This window comes from Pelobates fuscus, chromosome 7 (genome assembly GCF_036172605.1).
Source record: "Pelobates fuscus isolate aPelFus1 chromosome 7, aPelFus1.pri, whole genome shotgun sequence".
In the NCBI taxonomy this organism is placed as follows: Eukaryota; Metazoa; Chordata; class Amphibia; order Anura; family Pelobatidae; genus Pelobates; species Pelobates fuscus.
This window is the reverse complement of record NC_086323.1, coordinates 113884952-113904256: the sequence shown is the minus strand read 5'-3', so window position 1 is coordinate 113904256 and position 19305 is coordinate 113884952. Positions and strand designations below refer to the sequence as shown.

General features: G+C 42.2%; 1 protein-coding gene across 1 annotated transcript; it reads left to right on the top strand.

The window, feature by feature from the left end:
* The first annotated feature begins 16077 nt into the window (after positions 1-16077).
* On the top strand, positions 16078-18535 carry LOC134568123 (histone H1.0-B). Its single transcript, XM_063426449.1, has one exon. The coding sequence runs from the start codon at positions 16612-16614 to the stop codon at positions 17200-17202; it is 591 nt and encodes a 196-aa protein (XP_063282519.1). The 5' UTR covers positions 16078-16611; the 3' UTR covers positions 17203-18535.
* Positions 18536-19305: the final 770 nt, after the last annotated feature.

Here is a 19305-nt window from a genome sequence, read left to right as displayed (position 1 = left end):
ACACAGAGCAGAATATGGACTGTTCCCCCTACATAGGGTCACTTGGCAGATATGGATTGACACCTATCCTAATGATCCCTGATACACACTGACACAGAGCAGAATAGGGACTGTTCCCCCTACATAGGGTCACTTGGCAGATATGGATTGACACCTATCCTCAGAGACCCTGATAAACACTGACACAGAGCATAATAGGGACTGTTCCCCCTACATAGGGTCACTTGGCAGATATGGATTGACACCTATCCTAATGATCCCTGATACACACTGACACAGAGCAGAATAGGGACTGTTCCTCCTACATAGGGTCACTTGGCAGATATGGATTGACACCTGTCCTCAGAGACCCTGATACACATTAACACAGAGCAGAATAGGGACTGTTCCCCCTACATAAAGTCACTTGGCAGATATGGCTTTACACCTATCCTAAGGATCCCTGATACACACTGACACAGAGCAGAATAGGGACTGTTCCCCCTACATAGGGTCACTTGGCAGATATGGATTGACACCTATCCTAAGGATCCCTGATACACACTGACACAGAGCAGAATAGGGACTGTTCCCCTTACATAGGGTCACTTGGCAGATATGGATTGACACCTGTCCTCAGGTACCCTGATACACACTAGTGGGGGGCGACCTACTGTCCCCCCCCCCGCCCCCAACCCTGCGCGGTGGGTGGGGGCCATAAAAATAATGAGGGGGGACCTACTGTCCTTCCACCCGGCCCCCACCCCTGCGCGGTGGGTGGGGGCCATAAATCACAATGGGGGGGACCTACTGTCCTCCCCCCGCCCCCACCCCTGCACGGTGGGTGGGGGCCATAAAAATAATGAGGGGGGACCTACTGTCCTCCCCCCCTGGCCCCCACCCCTGCGCGGTGGGTGGGGGCCATAAAAATAATGAGGGGGGACCTACTCTCCTCCCCCCCTGCACGGTGGGTGGTTAGATTCCACGCCCACCAATCAGAGTGCTCTTTGTCATTTTACACAGCGTGGGAAAATTCCAAAGAACTTTCCCACGTTGTGTAAAATGACACAGAGCACTCTGATTGGTGGATTTCAAACCAACCAAACAGAGTGCTGTGACAGGTAAATGTAGAGACTTACCTGTCAGTCTCTTCATTTACCTGTCAGAGCACTCTGATTGGATGGCTTAAACCCACCAATCAGAGTGCTCTGAGCCTAATTGCAGGGCGGGGCAAGGCATTATAAGCCTTCCCTCACCCTGCAGAGCTCAGTCTGCGCGGAGCCCTCCATGGAGGATTATTTTTTTTTGCGCTCGTTTTTTTTTTGTTTTGTTTTTTATGATTGCGTCAGTTATTATGGTTTTTTTATTTGCCCTTTTTGGGGACTGAAAAAATAAGATTTTAGAAGAAAGAAAACATCGAATGGTAAGTTTTATTTTTATTTTTTACAGATACTTAGTTAAAGGTCCCCCCTCATTAGTTTTTAAGGTGAGGGGGGGGTAGGTAGGGAGATCATTTTTATTGGGGGGAGGGGGTGACTAGGGGTTTGGGGACCCCTAGTCACCTGGGCGGGGAACATATTTTTTAGGGCCCCCACCCACCGCTCAGGGGTGTGGGCAGGGGGGAGGACATTAGGTTCCCCCCCTTATTAGTATTTAGGGCCCCCACCCGCCGCTGAGGGGTGGGGGCAAGGGAGGAGGACACTAAGTCCCCCCCTTATTACAATTTAGGGCCCCCACCCGCCGCTCAGGAGTGGGGGCTAGGGGGAGGACATTAGGTCCCCCCCCTTATTAGTATTTAGGGCCCCCACCTGCCGCTCAGGGGTGGGGGCCAGGGGGAGGACATTAGGTCCCCCCCTTATTAGTATTTAGGGCCCCCACCCACCGCTGAGGGGTGGGGGCCAGAGGGGAGGACAATAGGTCCCCCCCATCAATTTATATTAGGGCCACCACCCGCCAATCAGGGGTGGGGGCCGGGAGGGTACTATTTTTATTTTTTTTAAACAGTGAGTACATGCTATACCGCGAGTAGGGGCAAAATTTACTAATACTAAGTAATTTTTACTTAGTATTAGTAAATTTGGCTGAAAGACCAATTTAGGTCTTTCAGCCTTTTGGTAGATAACTCCCTAATACCGTGGGAATTAGGGAGTTATCTACCAAGCGGCTGCAAGAGAAGTCCCGAGGTGCCGAAGTCCCGAAATTCCGAAATGCCGAAGTTCCGAAATTCCGAAGTGTCGAAGTGCCGAAGTTCCAAAGTGCTGAAGTGCCGAAGTTCCGAAGTTGCCGAATTTCCGAAGTGTCGAAGTGCCGAATTGCCGAAGTCCCGAAATGCGAAAATCCCGAATTTCAGAATGCCAAACCGAACCGAAAATTTTCCCCATGCACATGCTTAATAGATAGATAGATAAGTATTAAATAAAAACATTATTTTAAAAATACGGATACAACTAATATAATTACAAATAAAAATATGAATGTAACAATAATGAAAGGAAGATGATATAAAAATGGTAAAAATATAATAAAAATAAAGATGGGGTAAATAAATAATAAATAAATAGAATTAATAGAAAAAAACAGCAATTATGTAGAGTGCATCCCAAATCAGCTTAGGTCACATATCCCACAAGTTTCCAGATTTTACTGGGCATCCTCTGGACTCAAGGACCTCAGAGTCCATCTTACTCTACTATAGTGGGTCTATTCAAAGCAAATTACCTACCCCTATTAAATAACATTAGAACTGACCTAACCAAGTGGGATATTCCTTGATATTCCCTATTTGGAAACATAAACATTTTGAAAATGATGATACTCCTAAAGTTTGTGTATCTGTTTCAGGTGGTGATCAGAGGGAGGAAATTGAGTGTTGCAGATATTAGATACTGTACATGCATAAGAGAATATTAGGTCAAGGGTATTGCCAGCTACATGGGTGGGAGAAATAGCCCACTGAGATAGCCCGAGGGAGGAAGTAATTGAGCTCCTTGTCTTTCCTCCTTCTAAAACTGATCCTCCTCTTTCGCTCTCCCTTCAAGAGTAGTTTAGAGGCTGCAGAGGTCAAAGGTGAGCTAATGGGAATATCGAAGTCCCCGAGAAGTAGGGATGGAATATTAGATGAGAGGAAATAGGGTAGCCAGGCAGCAAAGTGGTCAAGGAAGATGAGAGAAGAACCAGGGGGACGATAAATAACGGCAATGTTAGCAGAGAAGGGTTTGTAAAGGCGAATTGAATGTATTTCAAATGATGGGAAAGAGAGGGAAGGGAGGGTGGGTAGAGGTTTGAAGGAGCAGTGAGGGCAGAGGAGAAACCCTACACCACCACCTTTACATTCAGAGTTTCTTAGGTTGTGGGTAAGTAGAAGACCACCAAAGGACAAAGATGCAGGGGTAGCAGTGTCAGAGGGGGAGAGCCATGTTTCTGTTAAGGCTAGTAAATCTATTGAACGAGAGATGAAGAAGTCATGGACAGCAGTGGATTTTGTAATATTGCAAACAGAGCGTGCATTCCAGAGGGCAGTATTGAAGGAGGATTTAGAGCAACATGAGATGGGTATGAGATTAGTGTGGATCCTTGGGTTAGTATGTGGTGAGTTTGCTGAGATGGGACCAGGGTTTGGAGAGACATTACCAGCTGCTAGGAGCAAATGGATAGAAAGGAAGTGGAGGTGGGCGTAGGAGTAGGGAGTACCATGTCCCTGCTGGCTATAACCATGACATTAACATACAATATATGTCAATGATGCAGAAAAGCCAAAAGCAACCCTGTCAAAGAATTTACTTTAACCACGCAGTGAAAATCATCTCTGAGTTAAAAAGGAAGTCAAGTGGGGCTTTATGGGATACATTTTTGCGTATTTCTTTTTTCATTACTATGTTAGCCTTTGTAAACATGTGGTTGAGAGGGAAGGTATTGATAAAAAATATGCTTGTAATCTAAATTTGGTAAGTCCTTATACAGTTAAAACTGGCTGTAGGCAAAAACTTTCCATGTCAGCTGCAGGAAACATCTTACAGAGCACTCCAGTTTATGATAACACATTATACAAATGGACATGGCACTTCCCAGTCATTAGTGACTCAGCATGAAAATGATATATGTTTGTGTGTCGAAATGTACATCTCTATCTGTGTGTTTCAATGTGAGCTTGTATAGGTTTCTGATGTGTGTTTGGCTGGGTAGTTCTCTGTGTGTGTTTTGGCATTCTGAGAAATTGCAATGTTTACAAGAGAACATGCTTAGAAACATTTCCTCATTAAGACCTTCCTGCTTAGTGATGTCCCTGAAAGCAGTTAATGCTTCTCATAGAGAAGCATTAGATTCAGTGTTCATCTATGAGAATGATATGATTGGCGAAGTTTGAAGCACATGCATCCTGTCTCTCCATGGCTTTTCTAACGGGTGAATTGGGTTGGAAAAAGTTATCACGGACGATGGCTTTATCGAGTGTGCAGCGGCTAGATTTAAAGTTAGTTTTATTTCAATTTCTTTCCTTCTTATAATTTACAAGGGAGAGCTGAAAATAAATAATCCAAGGGGAACTCAAAACAATACAAATAAAATATATATTTTTTCAAATTAAAGATTTTTTATTTTTCAGGAAAAAAAGAAATGAGGGTACAGAATTAAAAAAAAAAAAGAGGGGGGGGGGGGGTATGACATGACCAAAACATCAGATTTCTCCATACCACATAGTATGGTTTACAGTGTTGAATATACTATGTTGAATATTGAATATACAATGTTGAATATACAATGCTGAATATACAAACGTCCATTCTTTAGTTTATTACTATATATAAATAGATAACAACCTGTCTCTATATTGCGTGGAACCTGATTGGCTCATGTTGTGTGCTAATATGCATAACCTCAGAGGGGTTCGTGGTATATCTCTGTAAGAGTATATTGGTCTCTCTGGTTTTTACCTCTATAGTGTGGACCTGGGTGAGTCTAGGACTTTGGGGGATTTATTCGTGTGAGCCATGGTTTGCACATTTGCTCTGTTTGTCTTGTTTTCTCGTGGGAGTCTGAGGAAAGTGTCTCATACCTATAATATTGGTATATTTTGTCTAGCAGTTCCTTGTGTGAGGGACAATATGTGCTTTTCCAATGATGGGCTAGAAGATTCCTTGCTGCCAGTATGACAAGGGAGGCAAATTTTTTAGCTTATTTCTTCCACCTGGTTGGGAAGAGCAACAGGAGTGTCACCGATGGTGTGAGAGGCATCGAATAGTCTATTATCATTTTTAGTATCTGTTGGATGTGTGACCACAGGGGTTTAATCCCGTTAAACTCCCACCAAATATGGGCCATAGTGCCTTCCTCTGAAATGCATCTCCAGCACTTGGGGTCCACTGCAGGATATATTTGATGGAGCCTTTGTGGAGTAAGGTACCATCAATATATTACTTTTTTGTGAGCTTCAATGTGTGACAAGCAGGATGTGAGACCTTTAAGCGCATTCAATGATTGTAGCCACTGTTTGTTCGTGAGTTTGGGCATACCCTCTTTTTCCCATTGGGCTACGTATTTGAAAGAGTGTGGTGGTGTGTGGCCTACGAGGGTCTTGTAGCATAGGGTTAAGGACTTGGGTTTAGTCGGTGCAGATAGACATCTTGTGATAATAGCCAATGTGTGATTTATGCGCGGTAGTATTAATTGAGGCTGTAATGTCACTTTAGATTGCACCATGCTTTTTAATTGTAGTTATTGGAATATAAAGGAGGTAGGTAGTTCGTATTTTGGAAGTTTTGCCATGAGTTTTGCTTGAGAACAAAGGTCTTTGATGTGGTTGATACCATAGGTGTACCAAGGTTTCAACGATAACCACGTTGACACCCCTTCTAGTGCCCCCAATGGGGCATATGTACAAAATTTCCCTTTCTCAGACATGGTGGCCAATATTTTGTCCCAAACTTTCATAGTCAGCATAGTGGTGCAGTATAGCGGGAGTCTCTGCGGTCTATATATTTTTGGAGACCACAAAGTGTTCAACAGGGGATGTGGGAGTATTTTGTCATGTTCCATGTCAACCCATTGAAATGTGTGTCTGGGAGCATGGAGGCATATAGCGGATTCGAGGATGGCGGCCTCATAGTAAGTAGTCAGTTTTGGGAAACCTAAACCCCCTGTCTGTTGTGTGAGTTGGAGTAGGGAAAGAGGCAGTCGTACCTTTGCTTTGTTCCAAACAAATCTTGTGAAGGTTGCTTGGAGGGTTTTAAGGACGCACGGTGATATGTGTAAAGGCAACATTCTGAATATATACAGAATTTTGGGTAGTAGTACCATTTTGATAGTGTTGAGTTTGCCCAACCACGACAGTTGGATGTGTTTCCATGTTTAAAAATAAGAAGTGCATGTGTGTTGTAGCGGTCCATAATTGAGGGACACCATTTTTGGGGCATGTAGTGCTAGTTTCACTCCTAATTATGTAATGTGTTTTTGTCTCCAGTCAAATTTGAAGGTTTGACGCATTCAGTTTACTTGTGCTGTAGGTATATGTATCGGCAGGGCTTGTGTTTTAGTGCTATTGAGTTTATAGTATGATATAAGCCCATAGTCTTGTAATAAACTCATGAGTCGGGGCAGGGCTATCTCTGGTTTGCTGAGGGAGGGTAGGATATCATCTGCAAACATGGATAGTCGATAGTTAGAGTTTCCTATATGTATTCCCGTGATAAGTGGATCTTGTCGGATTTTGTGGGCTAGGGATTCTAGTGCAAGTATGAAGAGGAGGGGAGACAGGGGCCATTCCTGTCTAGTGCCATTGGTAAGGCCAAATGGTGAGGACAGGAATCCTGATTGATATACTCGAGCAGTGGGGTTTCTATAGAGTGTCATGATCCCTTGTATTAGTTCTTGTGGAAAGCCATATTTAGTTAGTACTGATGTCATGTATATCCAGTTGAGTCTGTCAAAGGCTTTTTCCGCATCTAGGGCTAAAAGTAGACTTTCAGTCCCTTCCGTGGCTACGCGGGATAATATATTAAGAATCTTCCAAGTATTATTAGAGCCTTGCCTCCCTTTTATGAAACCTGATTGATCATTATGTACAATGTGTGGTAATATGGGGGCTAGTCTGTTGGCTAACAGTTTGGCATATATTTTAGTGTCACAGTTTAGAAGGGAAATGGGTCTAAAGTTGGAGCATTGGGTCGGGGGTTTTCCTGGTTTTGTGTTGTTATATGAGCTTGGAGCATAGCTGTGGGCAAAGCACCTGTTTGAAAACAGTGATTGAATAAGCTGGACATGTGAGGTGCCAGGATATCCTTGAAAGTGTGATAGTAAAGGTTTGTAAACCCATCAGGTCCGGGTGATTTATGTTTCGGCAATTGGTTGAGGGTATCTATAATTTCTTGTGTTGTAAATGGCTGCGTTAGGTTATGATAGTCTTCTGGGGTAATGGATGGTAGGTGTATATCCTTCAAGAAGGCATCTATATCTCCTTGTTTGGGTGTTAGGTTGTCAGTTCCCTTGGCTAAGTTATATAGATCATCACTGTAATACCTGCAAAATTCTTCTACCACTTCCTGTGGGTTGGTGATCTTGTTCCCTTCTGTGTTGTGGACATATGCTATTCTGGAGAATAGGGCCTGTGATTTAAGTTGAGCTGCTAGAATTTTCTCTGCTCTATTCCCTTCTTTAAAAAAATCTATGTTTAATTTTTGTCAATAGGTATGTTGTTTTGGCTAGTTCCATGTCTCTCAGTTTGGCCTGTAGTCGGATAATTTGTTTTGTGATGGTGTGTGTTTATTCATGCAGGTGAGCTTGTCAAGCTCAGCATGTGTATCCATGTATGTCTTCGTGCACTGTTTTTTGTTATAGCTGGCATGTTTGATAAGTTGGCCCCAGAGGACTGCTTTATGGGCTTGCCATAGAGTCTCAACCCCCATCTCACCTGTGTCATTGATGGAGAAGTAAGACTCCTGATCTTTAGTGATCTGGGAGACCAATGTGTGGTCAGTGAGTAGTGAGCCGTTAAGTCGCCATGTGCGGCTTCCATTAGTGGGATGTTGTGTAGTTATAGAAATTGTTATTGGTGCATGATCTAACCAGGAGATACTGCCTATATCGGCTTTGGAAATTTGTGAAGCCTGTAGTGTTGGAACTAGAAACCAGTCTATTCGGGAGTATGTATCATGTACCAGAGAATGGTGAGTCGTTAAGTCGCCATGTGCGGTTTCCATTAGTGGGATGTTGTGTAGTTATAGAAATTGTTATTGGTGCATGATCTAACCAGGAGATACTGCCTATATCGGCTTTGGAAATTTTTGAAGCCTGTAGTGTTGGAACTAGAAACCAGTCTATCCAGGAGTATGTATCATGTACCAGAGAATGGTGTGTATAGTCCCTTTCAAGAGGGTGTAGGTCTCTCCATATGTCGGAGTAACCGTGGGCAAGAAGAGCCTTGTCTATGAGTGAGGTGGAGCGCGCTCTTCGTTGAGCTGTCGTTTGTGAAATTTTGGAAGATGAGGTGGTATCCAAGGATAGGTCTAAAATAAAATTGGTGTCTCCTCCAATGATGATTTCCCCAAACATGTGTGCTTTCGTTAAAGTAAGGACATGATCTAGAAAGATGTGTTGGTCGTTGTGTGAGCCATAGATGTTGACTAGAGTGTATTGGGCATTGTTAATGATACATTGTATGATAAGGTATCGTCCCTTTTTGTCACTTAGTTTTTTTATGAATTGGAGTGATACTTCACTGCTAATTAGTCTTCTTTTTTTTGTATGTACTGTGATAGCCTAATGGAAATTGTCTGGAGGAAAATTTAGGATGGTGTGCTGTTGAAAATGGGTTTCTTGGAAGAATGCTATATGGGCTTTGTGTTTTTTCGCTTCCAGTAGGGCCATGCGCCATTTATGAGGCGAGTTGAGTCCCTTAGTGTTTATGGAAAGTATGTTACGTGAGAAGGAGAGTATCTCTGATATATATGTATATTGCTGATCTACTTCAATGGTTGTGAGGTATATCACAGCGGGATGTGTGCCTCAAAATGGAGGGTCATTGGCCGTGGCTGTCTAAGTTTGGTTGTTCGTATTGTTGAGTTATAGAATTGTGGCGTGGAAATGTTCATGTTGTGGTAGCGACATGTCGTTTTGACAGGGGGGGGGGGGAACCAGGGTGAGGGGTATAACAGAAAACATAGAACAAACTACCGACTTTTTCAGCACATTTTTTGTGCTGAAAAAAATCCCCCTCGGCTTATACTCGAGTTAGGGTCCTTACCGTGGGTACACGCCGCCATCATCATTTGCGGCCCCGGCCCACGCAGCCGCAGTCCAAGGGGTCCATCGGGTGGCCGTGCTGTTAGGGCCACCCGGTGGATACGGATTGTCTGGGGGCCCGGACAGTGCTGGGCGCTTTAACAGCGTGACTGGGCCCCCTGTGATGAGATCATAACTGCTGGGAGGAAATGACTGCACATCACTCCTCCCAGCTATTACTTAGCCCGCGCGGGAATCAGACTCCCATCAACCTGAGTCACCCTTTTGTTTAGCTTGGTTGCTGATTGAGCTAAGGTTTTTGTACTTTTAAAGTTATTGTTGATTCCATATTGTTTTTGTTGACCCTCTTTTCCACTTACAGAGCTAGTTTACTGGTTTTCTTTGAAATAAATATTCAAAAACCTTTAACCTACTGATGCCTCAATTTTATTGGTATCTATTTTTATTTTTGAAATTTACCAGTAGCTGCTGCAATTCCCATCCTAGGCTTATATTCGAGTCAATACGTTTTCCCATTTTTTGTGGTAAAATTAGGTGCCTTGGCTTATATTCGGGTCGGCTTATACTCGAGTATATAAGGTATGGCGAGACCTAGTTTTCCAAATATCCATTGGACACTGAAGCCCATGTGGGGGAGGGAGAATCCCACTAATCTGGTAGGGTTAGTTACTGGTGATTAGGGGGGTTGGGAAATACCCCTCCTCCCAGTCTATTATTAAAGTTAGTTCAGTTGAAGAACTGAGGGTAGGCTTAATAGTTTTTGTCTGTGTGTCTTTTGCTTCCATGGCTTCTGGAGTCCCTGTCCGGGGACTGGGAATCTCCAGCCTGGGAGCCTGGACTTCATATAGCGACTGTGGTATGCATACACTGTATCGTCAGATCCTCACACCTAGAGCTGTGTCTGTTTTTTGTCATGACTAAATGTCTTGCCTTTATGTGGCGGGTGGGGTCTTTATGGTGTATTTAACCATGTAGAGAGATATAGGGTACATACAAACCAGAAATAGCAAAACATATATCTTATAGAAGAGTATTACCCCTAACCTGTCCTAGTTACTCATTAGATTGTGCTGGTCTTGATCGTTTATGATAACCAGCATGAGTGATATAGCCTTCTGTTACAGGAGGTATAGCGTTTAAGTACCTGTGCGGCCTAAATGTGCAATATTAGACGATATATTACGTCTATGAGGGTGATACGATTGTTATCCGGGAGTTGTAGGGGCATCTAGGGTCTGCGTTTGCCCGCCATCGTATATTGATCATCCCCTACCAGCGTATCACCATTAAGTGGACATGTTCAGTATGTGTAGCAGTTGCCGCGAAGTATTAGCGTTTTGGGTTATTTAATTTACTTTGTCAGCAGCCTAAAATTGCGGGTCTTGGGGTGGTTATTGGTTCGGTTGGAAGGGGTATAAGTGTTTGCTAAGGGAGTCATGCAGTAACAACCTGAGGGTCTCCTAATGCTCAATTATTATTTCTATAGTGTGGTATAGCTGCCTTGTGCATATTGAACTGAACATATAACATTGCTAATGTTAGCTAATGTAAACAAAAAAAGCGTTTAAATCATAACTAACATGAAAATCCTAACTATGGCATATGATGCCTTAAAGTTCATGCACCTCTCTTTTTTTATTTTTTTTCTATTTTTTTTATAAAATCATGGGTGCAAATATGTTTGTCTTAAGCCTTCAGGGTCTTGTATAGAGAGTCACTTAGCTGTAGCCGAAGTGTTCCAGTCGTGGTTAAGTTTCATCGGCGACTTGGCAGCCTCTTGTCCGGTTGAGATTTCTTGAGTGTTTGTGTCTATCGGTATATTCCACTCCGCCAGGGCCTTTCTTCCGTCCTCTGGGGTAAGAAGGTGTCTTTCAGTGCCGTTGCGCTCGATGATAAGTTGTGCCGGGAATCCCCATTTGTAGGATATATCTGCCGTACGCAGGGCTCTGGTAATTGGCATGAAGTTCTTCCTTGCTGCCAGCGTGGACTCTGAGAACAGCTGAATATTGCCGTACGTTTCAGGCAGGGTCGGTTGTTTTCTTGATGCCGGCATTATAGTCTCTTTGGTAGTGTAATAGTGAACTCTTGTAATGGTACATCGTGGAGTAGATGCCGGGAGGTGTTTAGGCTTGGGCAGTCGATGGATTCTATTGAAGAGTAAGGCTTCTTCTGGGAGGTCTGGGACCAACAGATGTAATAGTGCCTTGACATGTGCTCTCAGGTTGTTGGGGCTAACCTCATCGGGAATGGCACGTATACGAATATTACGACGATGGAGTGAAGTTTTGCCTCCATGTTTTCGTAGGCCGCAGCCACATTATTATGTGCAGTAATAATTTCCTCCGTTTTGTTTTCTAGGTAGTCGGTACGGTCTCCCAGGGTTTGACGTCTGCTCTTATTTCTTTTGCTAGTTTGCCGAAATCTGCTTGTAAGGATGTTTGCAATCCACTTAGCATTTTTTGAATGGAGGATTCTGTGGCTGGGAGGTCTTTGGTGGAGATTAAGGTAACATCGCTCCTGTCTGAGCTTGAGCCCGGTGACATCGGCCTACCGGTGCCAACTTGGATGCGGCGTGGCGGCGAAGACATGGCAGTGATCTGCATGGAAGGTGTCTTCAGTTTGGCTTTTTTTGTGGAACGTTGGGCCATTTTGTCGGGTACGTTCTCCGGTAGCTGTAGGTGTGTTGTATGTGGGTCATGATTAATTCTCTGCTAATTGCTGTGTTAAGGGATTCTCACACGGAGCTGATCGCTCAGATGTCCATCTCCTCGAGAGGTCAGGCCAAGCCCCCCCAAATAAATATTTTTAATGCCGGAGTGTTCCTCTAATTCCCTCACACACATTTTATTTTCTCTAACACAATTTATTGATATGATAGTTGGACGTCAAGCTTCCTCAATGAGCCGTCCATTTACTTGAGCAGGGTGAACACACAAATTCTCCTCACAAAATGCATGTCAGTTTCCTACACTTATAGGTGAACAGCACTATGTTCTGGAGTGGGCCTAGGAATGTGCTTAGTGTGCGTACACTTACAACACAACTCTACTAGGTGAGCAAGGAATGGGAAAGGGAATTAAGTAATTTGAGAGGAACTGTTCCTTGCACTATAACTACTACAATATGCTGCAGTAGTTATGGTGCATGAAAACCCCTTAAATACGAAGATTCCAAGTATAACAACTTAATCTGCACAAAACTGATCAGGAAAAAAAAACATTATTAGAGGAAAAATGAAGCAAACTATAATATGCTGAAAAATTGCATTAAAATATGTCTTCTGTGTTTTACACTGAAAATTAAAGCACTTCTTATTAATAAAATACAACCAGTTAACTATTAACTGTACTTAAAAGACCGGGGTCCATGTTTTTTTTTTGTAAATATATTTTTATTGAGTATCTTGCAACATTGTGGCAATGGAGAGAAAGCATCAGTGTGGACGCGCAGGTCCCATCAGTTGATCAAGTCATCTAAAATAACAGTAAGAGTAGCTGTCGTAAATGCAAGCGTTGGTGACGCGCAGGTCACTCCATTACGTATTGGGCATTCACAGGTTGGACTCGCAGGTCCCGTATTATGTGTGCCTTAGGTGATAGCCCAAAATATTCGTTGGAGTCCCCCTTTCACCTTAGCAATGACGGGCTAGTGCGGCTTATGTATCTCTTATAGGAAAGCTGCCGCCATATTAGTGGTAGTGACACCCAGAGTCCAGGGAGTCGTCTAGGACGGGTGCCGGGTTTGGAGTGTGTTTTTCCCTGTGGAAGGGGATTCCGTTCCCTGTGCCCTGGGTGTGCATCAGTTTACCCCCATTAGATTTGCTGGCCCCGCTGCTCCGCTCTGTGTTCCTGTCATTGGTTATCCTATGCTGTAAACCTTATCGTGTGTGTATGCAGCAATACTAAATACCTTTAAACTATCAAGGTGTGTCTGTGGCGGGCTTGTAAGCATGAGTGGAGTTTCCTTCCCTATTTCTTCTCTCTTCAACCTTGTGCGTGATATATCCTATGTTCTGTGCTTGAATCAGCCTAGCTATAGTGCCGTGCGTTGCTCTCCCAGCTATCGCGCGTCCTCGCCTTCTGGTCCACGGTGGGGGGGGGGGAGATCGTACCCTGTCGAGGGGTCCATGTTTTTTATGCACAAGTTATTAAAACTCCAGGAAACACAACTGTGAGGTTTATTCACTAAACTCTGAATTATAGCAAACTGACCTACTGGAGGCAAAATGTAGGATAAAATAGGCAAACGGTGACTAAAGTCCAGTAAAAGAATTTATCTAAATCAGCTTTGTTTGACTTAATTGTATAATTAGTATGTCAATATGCTGCGACTCAGTGTATTCGGAATAAACAAAACACTGAATGGTTTCATTCAGCGGTAGACTTCAAGATCTACCTTTTGGGTGAGCCTGCTACTTTAAAAATATAGCACTGTACTTTACAATAAGGGCACACCTCAATTACTACATTATTATATTGTCATTAGTTGCTAGAACTTTTTATACTCATTGTGTACTCAGATATGTTGCATTTAAACAAGTATTGTCCCAGGAAGATGGGAGTTGCAGTCCAGCATCTGGAGAGCTCCTAATTAAAAAAACATTCCTTCAACTCATACCTTTCTACAACTAAACATTATTTAAACTAAAAGGTGTATATATATATATATATATATATATATATATATATATATATATATATATATATATACACACACACACACATATGGAATGCATGCATACACACACACTATTAAAAACACTGGGATTGAGCATATAAACTAGAATTGAATAGAATGTTGTTGTTTTGAAATTATTACAATGTGTCAAAGTGTCTAGAATAAAATGTCAAGCAGAAAATGACCGGGCGTCTGTTCTAGAAGGAGGGAGTATGCTGGTTTTCAATAAGTTGTTCAAAACCCTTTGTGTCTGTATTAACACACACACACACACACACACCAAACCTCCTTTGGGCAACCTCGTTTCACTATGTATCTACTTGGTTTTCTATGTAAATCCATGAGCTTTCCCCAGTCTAAAACTTGGCTGTTTATTTTTGTGTCAAGAGAGGGAGATGAAAATAGCAACTCCCTTCAGCAAGATGGCGATTCGAGCTGTACTGCTCTTGGCAAAGCAATTTAAAGGGTTTGAGATCTTTAAAAACAATCTGCTTAATCTCTTTGTGTTAGTCATGGATCCAGGGAGGTTGGGATTAAAACCACACATCCTCTTATTTATTTTGGAGAATGTGTGTGAATATAAGATATTCAATACCTTCTCCTACCCATAAACGTCTCATATTCTTAAAATACACATTGCAAAAAAAAAAAAAAAACAACTCACATCAGGAACCACAAGGACTGGATGTGTAACAGACCTAAATCTTCTCGCACCCCATAATTCCTGTTGCATCCAAAAACCATATGGCACTTGACTATAGTTAAGGAGCCTGCATTACAGACGTGGTTAATTATTCATTATTTTTTTTTATATTAATTATAGGAGTTGCTTGAACAGATAAACTGTATCTCTGTTAAAACTCTAAAGAATATATTAACCCTGAATGACTCAAATGAATCAGGGTACAACTCCTTACAGTTAAAAAATAGTAATAATGTCAGGGTGCATACTGCAACAATGATATTTAACAAAAAGAAAACATTGTTCCATTTATCAACAAAGAACCCACATTCTCTTTCCCAGTAAGCCTGTGCTTTGTGAGATTGGTAGTCCTGTAAAAGAAATTATAAATAATTCCTGAGCGCAAATTCTAATGTCTGTAGTCCTTACACCCCCAATGACAAAGGGGAGCAAAGAAGTTGAAAAAGAGAGAAATAATGTATCTGATCAATATCAGAATCCTCCTGATCAATACAGGATTTTACCAATAGAAAAAGAAAATTGATATTGCTTTAGGGGTTCTAGTTATGAGGTTACCTGGTGTAAGGATTAGTTACCCTTAAAAAAAATTCACCTTTACCATCTGGAGTGTTAAAAAGTACCTGAGTATAGTTAAGTAAACACATTCTGATATGAGAAGAATACTTGAGTATGTGAGCTCCATATGAATTTATATAAATCTCTGGGTAAAATAAATTAAATGAATAGTTAGGGGTACATGTTTACTCTTGATTCTGTTTGGGTCATGCAGATACTGCGTCCCAGTGTAAATTTTTCTGCCCCAGTAGCCTAATAAATGCCCCAAAGTAAGCTTCTAAAGCTCTTAAACACTACAGAGAAGTGAGGCAAAAGTTTTGCCAATCACGTGTTATTGCACTTAACAGTGGGGCACTAGGGGTGGATTTGGGGGTACTGGTGTGTTAGAGCTTGGGGGGCACCCCATGAGGTTGCTGGGTCCCCCAAGAGGGACCCAGACCCTCCCACCTATCCCTGATGGACATGCTGTACTCCCTGCTCTCTGTGTTAGTTGGGGTAGCTTTTGCCCCCCAAAGTTAAAGCAGGGAAGTCCCCAGCAGTTAATTTATGAACCCCACTGCTAGGTTAGGGATGCAGCTTCTACCAGCCGGACGCCCAGCCCAAAGGGGCCCCCAGGGGCCGGCACTCAGGGGCCAGAAACGGGGAAATGCGTGCACTTTCTGCAACAGCACGGCAGTTTTCGGGGTTCTCACGCAGGCTGCAGGGGGTCCCCAGCCCGAGAGAGGCGGAGGGTCGCGGGGCCAGAGACTGAAGTCCCTGTGGCTCCCGTTGCGAGGGTGGCAGAGCCCCCGGGAGCTCATGGAATGAGCTGTTTGTGTCTGGGAAGAAACACAGATCATTGCGGAGCGGCGCCATGTCTGCCTCTTCCCGCCCGCAGCCGCCAGTCCTCAACGCGGTCCGACCCCAGCCTATAAAAGGCGGGAACCGGCGGGAGGGGCGAGCAGAGGGAGGGAAGGTGCTGAGGAGAGAGAGTGTTTTTGTGACCGTCACCGAGCAGCAGAGGGACAGCAAACAACAAGCACCAAGCTCGATCAAAGAGACAGCTGACAAAAAAAAAAAAAGGCAAGCTGGAAAAAAAAAAAAAATCTACCAGAGACTGCCATTTCTTGTAAGAGGCAGCTCAAAGCTGACACAGACAGGTGCAAACTCCTGCTATATTGACTAAAGACATTGGAAAGAAGAAAGTAAAATCTCATCTTTCCTATATATTCTAATAGCAAAGGCTGGTTTGATGAGAACTTCAGAGGGTATAACCTGCCCAAAGAAAGTCATTAGCAGAGAGTAGCTGAGAAGAAACATTGCTGGCTCATAGAAGTGGACTTTGTAACCACAGTTGTTGTTTATTGTCAGTGGCTGTCTCATCTTCCTTGGGCAATAAGTGGTTGACATTTCTGCAGCAGAACTATTGACAAAAAAAGAAGCAGAAAACACTTTTCATTTTCCAACCACCTGTAATCATCAAGAAAATGGCAGAGAATTCATCTTCCGCGCCGGCTGCAAAACCCAAGAGGTCTAGGTCAGCCAAGAAGTCCACTGACCATCCAAAGTACTCTGACATGATTGTGGCAGCCGTCCAGGCAGAGAAGAGCCGGTCTGGTTCCTCTCGCCAGTCCATTCAGAAGTACATCAAGAACCACTACAAAGTAGGCGAGAATGCAGATTCGCAAATTAAGCTGTCCATTAAAAGACTGGTGACCTCTGGAGAACTCAAGCAAACCAAGGGTGTGGGTGCATCTGGCTCATTCAGGTTGGCCAAGGCTGATGAAGGCAAGAAGCCAGTCAAGAAGCCCAAGAAGGAAATCAAGAAAGTTGCTTCTCCCAAAAAAGCTGTTAAGCCCAAGAAGGCTGCCAAGTCTCCGGCAAAAGCCAAGAAGCCCAAAGTGGCAGAAAAGAAAGTTAAGAAACTGGTCAAGAAGAAACCTGCCCCCTCTCCCAAAAAGGCCAAAAAGGCAAAGACTGTCAAAGCTAAACCTGTTAAGGCAACCAAGGTAAAGAAGGCCAAACCCTCCAAACCAAAGGCAAAAGCCAGCCCAAAGAAATCTGGAAGGAAGAAGTAAAGGCAGCTCCTCCAGTCACTGGACAGCTCCTAATGACTTTTGTACATACTTTTATAACCTTTAACTCTTTCTCCTTCAGTGCAACTTTATAATGATGATCAGCTTCCCCGAAATTCCTAAGGACACTGTGTATTTATGTAAAGATTAAAAAAGAAACATGTTTTTTTGGGGGGGAGGGGGCGGGGAGAAAAGGGGTTTTGTTAAGAGTGGAGGCATTATTTTGAGTTATCTGCACTAATGTTGACACATCTATAATTTTGGACACATTCTGCTACAGGTTTTTTTTTATTGCTAATCACATTTATATGCTGATTTAAAACATAGCTGGAGAAAAAAACATTTCCAGCCTGGGATTAACTAATTACACATTTTACAATCCAGGTTTGCAAAGTGATATCAATTCAAGGATATAATTTGCACAGAACTAATTTTGTAATGCTATCTGTAAAGAACTATCTATAATGCATCTCTTGAGGGGGAGGGTTTGCTAGTTGAGTACAGGAAATTGGAATGTATAGTATACTAGGTTAATTAATGGAAAGATAACTGTTTAGCCATTACACCATAGGTACTGTACCTTACTTCTGAAATAGATTGTGTGGTAATCATTAGCCTCTGAGAGAAAAAAATGCTACTCTGATCAGTTCCCGGTCTCCTTTTAATTTCATGTAATGGAGTTATAGCACACATGATCAGTTTTCTAAATCACTTATTAAAAATAGTGTTTATGGCATACATATTTACTGGAGTTATTCACTAAATTCAATGTAGGTCATGTAAAATGCTTATATTTTTGACTGGATTGGTGTTCAAATTATTGTTTTATTATTTATATAGGGCTAGCAAATTCTGTAGCGCTGTACAATGGGTGGACTAACAGACCCGTAATTGTAACCAGACAAATGGACGCACAGGAACAGAGGGGTTGAGGGCCCTGCTCAATGAGTTTACATGCTAGAGCTTATGTTTAGCACTACTGAAAAGTCTGGCCGTAATATATAATTACTGTTTGTGGTAATCAAAATGGCCATGCTTTGGCATGCAAAGTCATATTTGGTTTAGTAGAAAACTTTTCATTTCAGGGCCCTCGTGTAAAGGCATAGTACTACAAATGTTAAATCTTTACAGCCTCATGTTTCGAAGCAAGTAAATTAGAAATTATTATACAAGTTTATTTTTAAGTACACAAGTTGTAACTAATTTTTAAAATATGGGACAGTAGCAAATGTTAGAATCATTAAAAAAAAACTGTTTTCTAATGTGTGTGTAGTTTAGCATTAAAGAGATCCACTTCTTTGTAATCAGTAATTTAAATAAAAATAATATAAAGAAACATTTCTCTTTGTTGTTTACCTGTGACAGTAATGGTGTGTGATTGTGTGTATGTGGTCACTATTCCTTTAAGAAGTTTGTGTTAACTAGCTGTACCTCATCACAATGGTTTTGATTCACTTGCGCTACAGCAATGATATCCCTACACTTTCTGTTTGCCTAGCTTTTTATTTGATATAACTAGACACCATAATAAATAAAGTATGTTTTAAGCTTAGTGTTTATAGGTAGGAAAATATAGCTAGTCAAGTAGTCAGTTTTTTTTTCCTGTCTCTTTGTAAAACATCTGCTGAAGGATGATGGTTTCCCGGCAGTCCAGGTGTTAAGTTGAGATATGCAAGGCTAAGCTGTAAATTGTAATTAAAAGGACAGACATGGCACACGTCATCATCTGTTGTTTTACTTGGATATCAACATACATGATAGTTGCATATATAATTAATATTTTATGATACTATTTTTTTACTCTAGTTTTTAATCTAAGCACAATGCCATTAGAACATTAGAAAACTAATGACATAAATAAACAATGTATTTTAATATTAAAAGTTCAAGTTAAACAAAGGTGCGCTATATGACAAAGGTACTTAAAAATACACAAGGTAGAAAGATTTACATTTTCCGGCAGACAAGTATACAATTCAAGCTTTTAATTCTTCGTCCATGACTCATTAACCCAGTAGAAAGTCATTGAGTTTTGTTTTTGCATTGAGGTAAAAAAAGAAATCCACATACACTGCCAAAACTATTTCAGCAGACAGTTTCCAGTGC